This window comes from Anser anser (genome assembly GCF_964211835.1).
Source record: "Anser anser genome assembly, chromosome: 2".
Taxonomy (NCBI): domain Eukaryota; kingdom Metazoa; phylum Chordata; class Aves; order Anseriformes; family Anatidae; genus Anser; species Anser anser.
Window position 1 is genome coordinate 120,067,817 of NC_139721.1, and position 9,155 is coordinate 120,076,971.

The following is a 9,155-nucleotide window of genomic DNA, read 5'->3' on the forward strand; positions in this document are numbered from 1 at the left end:
CTTTCAGCATTGAGTCATTAAAGCACTAACAGTGAACTAGTACGTACATTACTGAGCAAACTGTCAAAGAGTACAAAGTTACTGGTCAAATCCTAAACCATGGCTATATCTCATCAGGGAATTCACCATTTGTTCAGGTCTTAAAAACTGACTGCATGCTAGTCCGCAGTGGTTCATTGACTCTGCTACAGACTGGGTATAAAAAAGTCTGAAGAGAGGAAAGAGAGAAAAATAATACTATTAAGCTAAAAAAATATTCATTTTGTTTTTCTTAGTAAAATAGTGTTTAAAAGCTAGGTTCAATATCCCTTCAATGCATTACTTCTTACCTCCAGGTACTCCCTGCAAAGTAACAGCACTGACAAATATTTCTTACTTCTCACTGATTTAGATCTTTTAAAAATGAATTTATCCGCCACTCTTCTTATCACATGGTTTTGGGAAAAAGTAACATGCCTCTTGCATAGCTCGCAGGTTAGGGGCTCAACGTAGAGTTTAGAGCAGCAGTTTGTCTCCCAGGGTAAGAGGGACCAAAATGACCACTGCCCCCACACACACCCCAAAAAACCCCGATCAACACTCCAAGCGAAGTCTTTTGTCAGTTTGTTTCAACTGAAATCATTAAAAATTGTCGCTTCTGGGATCTATCCCTGTTTTCACTGCATATCGTACGGGCTGGGCTGTTTCTACAGGCGCGCAGACAGCAACTTAGATTGTTCACTTTGGCTTCATTCGGATTTAACTAAGCGAATGTCTGCCTTCAGAGACTCTTGTCTCGGGAAGAATACATGCAATAAAAGTCTGTTTTCTGTAGCTGCAGGCGCTTAGTGTCAAACCATGTTATGTTGCACCACACAGCAGTGACAATTTCATTTTAATACATGGGGCACATTTTAACAAGCCAAAGCAGTCCCTGCAAAGAATGCAATATATAAGCTGCCAAGTGAAAGAGACTCAGTGCACTTCGTGCATTTTATGTGGGGAGAGAATAAAAGCGAAATCCACAGTGTTCTGGGATAAAAAGGCCATCACTCGAAAAGCAGCCTTAAAAAGAGCGCACATTTTCTTCTCAAGTTTCACAATTAACGGCTCTCAAATACCATTGCTAGCTATCTGTAATCTGGCACACGCTTCACTTGAAACCGACACTAGCATTACTGACTTGGTTTGGAAAGGCAGCACAGCACACAAAGCCGCCGATATGTGCTCCCTCCAGATGCGTTGCTGAGTAACAACTGCATCCGTCCCCTGTCTCTGCCACCTGAGTCCCCGCGTGCCTTCCTTCTGCAGTGGGTCCGCCAGGGGTAGACCTCCCCTCCGGCTGCACCCAGACAAAATACATTTTCTCTCATGAGTTTATTCACGTTGTCTGAGACAGAAACGTTTTAAAATGTTGAAAGGCTGAGCCCGCTATTTAAGAACGCTAACAGCAATACAACATGTTAAAAGCTAAGCTCCAGGGGACGGGTTTGTAATGTCAGCAGAACATAGGTAAACTCGGGGGAAGAGCACTCTTCAATCTATTTGTCAGTGATTTTTTATTTTTTATTTCACAATTGATGAAACAAAAAGTGGCAAATTACATTCTGGAGGATACGTAAAGATATTAGATGCTTCCAAAATTTCTGTTGAAAGGTACAACTATTCAGCTCCTGCTGGAAAGGTGAGGACATCAGCTTCACATGGTAATAAAAAACTGCTTCTGATCAGATCATTCGCAAAGCATTATTTTCAAACTCTTCAATGGTATGTTTTTGATGTTGATCCAAAGAGAATCTTAGATAATAATTCATGTTCAGATACACCTTGGAGATACCTACAATATATCTGAGTATTATTTTGAGTCTAGAAATGCATTGCAGAAAAAAAAAATATCAAAGCCATAGGCAAGATTTTTCTGATATTTTAAAATGTAATGATAACTACCAAACCCCAAAAAAACTAAGATAAATGTGAAAATTTATTTCCAGTTGTGTCTATGTATAAAACTAAAAATTTCTCAAGTACAATATAAGTAACTAGACTAACTATATTCCGTCCCACTGGAAATGGAGTTCATTTAAAAAATCTGAAGACTGATATTATCATTTTTCAAGACATAATTTACAAATTTATGATGATTCAGTAAGACAACAACAGAAGATGATTAATATTAGGCAAATACAAACAAAAACACATCATCTGAGGTTCACCTCTTGCTGTTAAATACTTTTTTTTAAGATAATTTTAAAAATGTATATTATTCTCTCTACAGACTGTAGTGGTTCCAAAGTAGTCACTATGTGTTATAAGTAATAGGTAACCTTCAACGTGGAAAAGAAAAAAAAAAAAGGAAAAGATTTAAAAATTAAGCTCTTATACATGTTTATTATAAAGATTGAGGCAGTGTCAAGAAACAACTTAATAAAATTTATACACAAAGAATAACATGATGATTACATAATTATTACATGTGAAATATTCAGTACCATGTAATTACCAGTTAGTAGTAAAATGTGGGTTTGGTTTACATATACCCTATAGTCTCTTTGCTTAATAATAATATTGTAAATGAGAATCAGGCCTGTATTTTTTGTATTGCAAGTAAATATTTAAAGATGAAATTATTACTACCACACTTAGGTTATCATCAACATACAAATATTATTGTTTTATTTTATTAATAAAATCAGGAATAATGCTTCTTTACTATTTAAGGCATTTTGCAAAGATGATAGTAGGAAAGTAGTTGCAGTATTTTGCAGTGGAGAAGTCTGAAGAACTGAGGCCACAGTTAGAATATACACTGGAGAATTCAATTTCTTTAGCCTATCAAAAAACAAAATAAAATGACTAGAGGGGCAGCCTGAGAGAGGTGCATAAGTATCTCTGTGGGGAGAATAAACTTGGTGCTAAGTTCTTTAATCTGGTTGAGAAAGTTGTGATAAGACTCAGATAAATGTAGAAGAGAAATCAGGCAGAAATATATAACTATAAGGAAGATGACCCACTGGCACACATACTTAAAAAGTTTTTTTTTTTTTTTTTTTTTTTAATTTTATATCTTCAAATCACTTCTGAAAGTTGTATTTTAGTAAAAGACAAGTACTCCCAGTTACCTAATGTTGAGATAATACATCAACCGTCTGTGATATAAAAGAACTCAGAGAAAATTATATGGCTTTAAACAGTCTAAAGCTACAAAATAGCTTTGATTAGTATGAGGCTTCTTAGCACCCAGTCCTCCTTATGTCCTACTCGTCATTCTTCTACAGTGCTATGTTCAATAACTTCTTTAATTTATTTTGCTGATTTAATTCCAGGCATCCTAAAAGTCTAACATGGCCACAACCTGTGATTTTCTTTTCCCCTATAACTGATTCAGGTATCTTATGTCCCCAGCTTATCGCTTACTGGTAAGCGATTGCTTCTAGATGCTTGCACTTTGGGGTTTAAAACTGTTTTGATGAAAAATAATGTTCCCCTTGTCAGTTACAGTGTAGGAAAAGATAATCATTTTGACAAGATGTCCTCATTGCTCATAAATAATGTCTTTTCCAAGTGTGCCTTGCTTGTGTATTTTTCATGTTCATTCCTGTTTGCATGAACGACAGGAGGTTGTCTGCGATCACAGATGGATACACGAGATCTGCAGAAAGCACCCCAGCGAGGACAGGTTACAATCCTCCTCTGAGGGTTTGGGCCATCCTGTAGCATAGCCTACTGTGCCCAGGGGACTTTTCTGAGCTGCCTGAATCAGTTTCCCCCCACAGAGCTACGGCGCTTCCACTTCACAGAGAAACCTGCTTGTTTCAGAAGAAATCTGATGTAACTAAATGACACCTACTTTGTCCTGAAAAACCCTGGAAGACGTGCAGCTTCCTTTGAGGAAAAGAATATACAAATTAAAAGCTTGGCTCTTTCGTTTTGTTTGAGTGGAAACTGGAACCAATCCATTTCTACTGAAATCCACACGAAAATGCTATATATAGAATTAATGACCCCGTGAGGGCTCAAATCCTTGTTTCCCATTTTCTGTCACTCCCTTTCAGTTGTTGAGTCAAATGTTGTTTCCAAAGACTAAATTTAAGACATATAAAGTGCAGATAAGCAGGAGATAAGTTTAATAAAAAACATGTGCTGGCAGAGAAATGCATCCCACTGGAAGCTCCACCAAGAGCACAAGGTAGGGAAAAGACAAGGATAGAGCCTAAACTCCAAACACCACAAGATGGATAAATGCCCCATTATAGACCCCCCTGCTCTTTCTCAAAGGGACACAAGTATCTCCTCAACATTTCCTTCTGCTCTGAGATGATAGAGACAACTAACTGAGAAACTCTTGACTTGGGTCTTTCAGTGGGAATGGCATCGTAACAAGCTTTTACGACAGTTTATGTTGGACAAATTTTCTCACGTTACTGGAAGAAGAATAGTACGAACACACAGCCATTTCCACCTAGACCCTGGCTGATTTATGCTACTGTCTTCGCAGTCTCAGGTTAAGCATTATACTGGTACCCGCCAGCAGTGCAATACTTGACTGTCTGACTGTCAGCATTTCCATCATAAATTTCTGTTTTCAGAGGCTTATGACTTTGTTATAAAACGTCGCTTGGGGGGTGAATCTTGCAAGGTCGTTTTAAGTTACAAGACAGTAAACAAAATAAAAAAGTTAGTGGTTTCTAATTCTTTCTTTGCACTTTATTGTTTAAAAGGACCTATAAAATGCTTGCTCCACTGTTCAGTTGACTGTGGTACATGTACGTATGGTATTATTAACATTGCTATCTCTGTAGGGAGGATACTTAAATAATACTTTAATGGCATTTTACTGGGGGGCTCTAAACCCCTAATTTTTATTTCATTGATTCAGTGGTATCAGTAAGACCCTCCCCAAGGTATATCCCATTGTTTCCCTGTCCCCTTCTCTGTGTCCCAAAGAGTTCTCTTCACAGTACCTAGGGCTTGGGTAATGAAAATTGCTAAACCAAATTACCTGATGGCTCCTAACCTTCTTTGTTCCTCCTTCTTCACCTTTAAGGGCTTCATGCCTATTTTCATGTTATGGCTACCCACTGATATTTGTTCTGGGATCCTGCCTCATCTGTCCCACTCTGGAATTTGCATCTCCCTGGAAGTGCAGCCTCAAGTCTGGCAATATTCTCAGGGATGCACTAGGTTTACCAAAATTTGATCTGGGTTGCAATGCCAGATGGAAATCTGAGGATTTTGGAGACACATTCTCATTCCACAGAAGTTTCCAGCACTCTGCAGTGCTGCTGTGAACCCCTTCCAGGGAGGCTTTTCAATGAAAATTTATCACTGAAGGCATTGGAATATTATACAGATATCACACATAGTCTTTGGGGCATGTTTGGGATTTCCAGTTTCATCTGAGATATCCAATTATAAAGCAATTTCCTGGGGAAGATGTAGGATTTGACAGATCATTCTTCTGACTGAAAGTAGGAATGATCCTCATCATATCTAAGCCCGCACTACTGTCCCAGATGATGGATTTGTTCAAGTTAAATTTATAGCACCTTTTATAACACCTTTTCAACTGCCTTCAATTAAACCCTTGAATAAGGAAGAACAAAGCATTTCCCTTCTTCACAAATGCATCCTTAAACTGCCTGGATGTTCCCTATCCCCTGGTGCTGCTGACACTTCTCTGCCTCCAAAGCAGCATTACCACTGATCCGCAGAAATCTCCCTTTAAATATTTCCCTTTTCATTTAGCAAAAAATCACCACTGCTTTGGCTCCACTTTGTGTTAGATTTTCTCCCACTCAAAACCTGGCAGTCACCCTTTACAGGCCTTTGGAAAGTCAGGTCTTTCGGCACATAGAGTCACCTTTGTAGTGACAGCACATCTTCAGGATGAATTTAAGTATTTTTCTCCATGCTTTTGGTGCCTTCTCAAACCCAGTATCTCCAGCCTCCCTCCAAGACCTTCTCTCTTACCTACTCTCCTTTTTACTCTCACCAACAACTTTGCTAACGGTCAGTTTGCAAAACCGAAATCATAAAAGATGACAGAGCCACTTTAAAATTGTATCTCAGAAAAAGATGTCTTCAAATCCAGTTGCTTTGGATTTTTTTTTCCTTTGCTTCTTTTGAGGATTAAGGACTATGCTTTCATTTTAAGCTCTGAGGAATCCACTTACACTTTCTAAATGAAAGATCAGATGCTGAAGTCATTGAATGACTCTCAGCAATAGGGATTTAAGAGAAACGCCTATAGTTTTAAGTCTTGTGATGAAATCCCTGTGTGAGGGTAACACTGCATCATTCCCTCTTTCTACAAGCAATCTTACGACAGACTGAACACAAAGCTTCTCATCTGCACCTCCTCCTTTTTCCATATTCCCTGCTTATTAGTATTTCTTGCCCCTCCTTCTCATTTGTCTTTCTACTGTGTGAAAGACAAAGACTTTCTACCGGCTGTCAGTCCCAGCTTCTGCTTGCCGGTGTTGGCAGAAACCCATGGTGCCAGCTACCAGCAGCAAGACAAACCCTGCTGAATGCCAGCTCCCACGGGCAGTCTGGAGCCAGGTAGCACAGGATCTGAAGTACAAAGATGGGCGAGCTGTGAGGCAGAGGTGGGTGTCCAGAGGTTACAGCAATTCCCTTTCAACTGAATGGATTTCTGTGGAGCCACAGCTGGAGTCCAAAGTTACCCTTCTCTGGCCCCTTGCTCGTAACTCTCCTCCCCAAAATCTCCCCCAGGGTGTAGCTAGGCAAAGTTGGGTTCAAGCCACAATGAAACATTCTGGAAAGTTTCAGGAAAATCTGTTCAGTGGCTTTTGAGGGATGCAAAAGAGGAAATAATTTAACAGCTTAAAAAAGAGAGCTAGTTTTGTATGTGCGTACTTTTAAAAAGGATGAACTTTAATGTGACCAGACATTACTCGGATCTAAGATCTAAGAGTGTGATCTAAGAACATTTGAAGTTACCCAGGTTATAAATGATTAAGTAGCCACCTGCAGCATTATGAAACTCCTAATCATATTCATTCAGGAAAAAAATGTGACAATAGTTGTCTACAGTAAGCCTTTACTTCTGATTACTTTTTGAATATACTTATTTTGAGATTGACCATTCACATAATTAGACAGAATCAAAAAGTGATTTTTAATCTTCACAGTAGTTAGTTAATAATTGTGAAACATCAAATTCCAAAATTGCTGGGTTTTAGTGTCTGCAAAGTTAACTTCTTGTCCTGTGCTTCTGTGGCTCAGTTAAGAGCTGTGCTAAGTAAGCAGCATGGGGCATTTCCACAAGCAGGCAGCTACACTGATAAAAGGGCCCCAGTCAGAAGATATAATAGGCAGGATCACCACATGGGTTGCTGATCCTGAAAATCTTAAAAAAAAGTCTTCTGAAATCTTAACTGGTCTGAAGTGCAGCTGCCATCCCCTAGATGTACACTGCTTATACCCAATCAGCGTGTGCTCACAATGTAGGTACACTAGAAAGAAACCCTCATGACTACAAGCAAAGCTAAACAAATTCATCTCCTTTGAGTGACATGCAGTAAAATGATACTGAATAGCACGCTATTACAAAAAGAAGATCAGGTGGTCATGTAATTACAGCTTGTACTGGTAATTCTGCGAAGACAAGAGTCAGTATTCAACTGTAGTTCTAAATTTCTGTATTAATTCTGGCCTCTCTCAGGTCAATGCAAAATAAGTGGTATAGTTCAATACAGCCAAGTTTTTACCCCTCTGTTGTTTGCATGGTGATTTACACAACCTTTACATTAGATCACAAAAGCTTTTTGGAATATGTGACATAATTCAATACATTTTCACAAACAAAGTCAATTTTTAAAATACAAGTTTACCCATGAGTTATACCAATCTATATTTAGTGAGCTAGAAAAATTCACGTTATTATCTGCAAGAATGCATAAAGAACAGCATGTCATCTTTCAGCATAAATGTTTTGCCTTTTTCTATTTGAATTCAGACAGCATTATCTTAACATTGTTTGTGCATGATGATCTTTCACATCAAGGACAAAGGTAACACTACAATGTCACTTATCTTGCAAGCTACTTTTTTATCATACAGTACCCTATTTCACTCAGTGGTGTTATGACACTAACATGAGTGCCATGATATGCCAAGATATGGTGTATTTCAAAGAAATTCAAAGGATGACTAAGTCATTTTGCCTCCACTACAAAGCACAATGTATGAATATTCTGTAGAAACAATTATTTGGGATTTTTTTATCATTATTATTTTTGAGCTTTCTTTTGAAGCAGAACACTGATTTACAGCACAGTTACAGATTTCTCTTCTCCTTATTTGCTTTTTCAATACCTTTCTATATATAGCTCTCCATTCCTTGGCTTTTCAAAAGAAAACTGTTTGATTTAAGAATGTTTCAAGCTGTGGAGAATCTATGTAAATATTCCCTGAGAGTAAACATGGAAACTTGTCTTTCCATACTGACAACGAGCTACATGGTAATAATATGTTGCCCATTTTGTCTAAACTACTCTGACAGTGCTTGTTATATGCAAATATTTCTTCTTAACCTCTTCTCATAGGTTTGAGTTCCTTGCAGCTTTCAAAGAAGCTGTGTTTTTTCAGTTATAGTTCCTCCCCCTTGCTCTTCCAACTGCTAAATTTACTTTTTCTTATTGCAAAATATTTGCTAGACATTTAAACAGTTTCCTCACCAAGTGTGTTCTTTTTGCTGTAGGACATTTATTATTATCCAAGCTTGATACTGCATGGATAGCTCACTATTCCTAGCTATTTTTATTTCCATACATACATTCAGTGAACTAATTTCTGGAGCAATGAAATGAACATCGTTCTGCACCGGTATTCCTCAGCTCAGTAGAAAGAACAGACGCACAATCTGATAAAGGTGCTGCTCTGCATTTTCGATAGCTATGAGGCTTCAGTGTTACACAGCATACAGCATTTGCAAAGGACCAAAGTCAAAAAATACGCATAAATCAAGTAAGAGTAAGGGTTTTACCTGGCAAAGCCAACTCCTCTGCTGACTCCATTAGCATCTCTTAATATTCTGGTGGAAATGACATGTCCAAAAGGTTTCAGCATATTCTCCAGTTCCTGCTCATCCATGGAAACGGGTAAATTTGAGATGTATAGATTTGTGGGATCTTGCTCTTGTTGCTGTGACA

At 38.2% G+C, this 9,155-nt stretch overlaps 1 protein-coding gene across 21 annotated transcripts in view; it reads right to left on the reverse strand.

Moving 5' to 3' along the window:
- Positions 1-9,155, reverse strand: part of RBMS3 (RNA binding motif single stranded interacting protein 3) — a gene marked incomplete at its 3' end in the record, with an annotated part of 701,513 nt that overhangs the window by 143,755 nt on the left and 548,603 nt on the right. For all 21 annotated transcript variants that reach the window (XM_083823203.1, XM_083823200.1, XM_083823205.1 and 18 more), the window contains one exon: positions 8,990-9,147. In XM_083823203.1, coding sequence (XP_083679329.1) covers positions 8,990-9,147 — 158 coding nt within the window. The remainder of the gene's footprint in view (positions 1-8,989; positions 9,148-9,155) is intronic.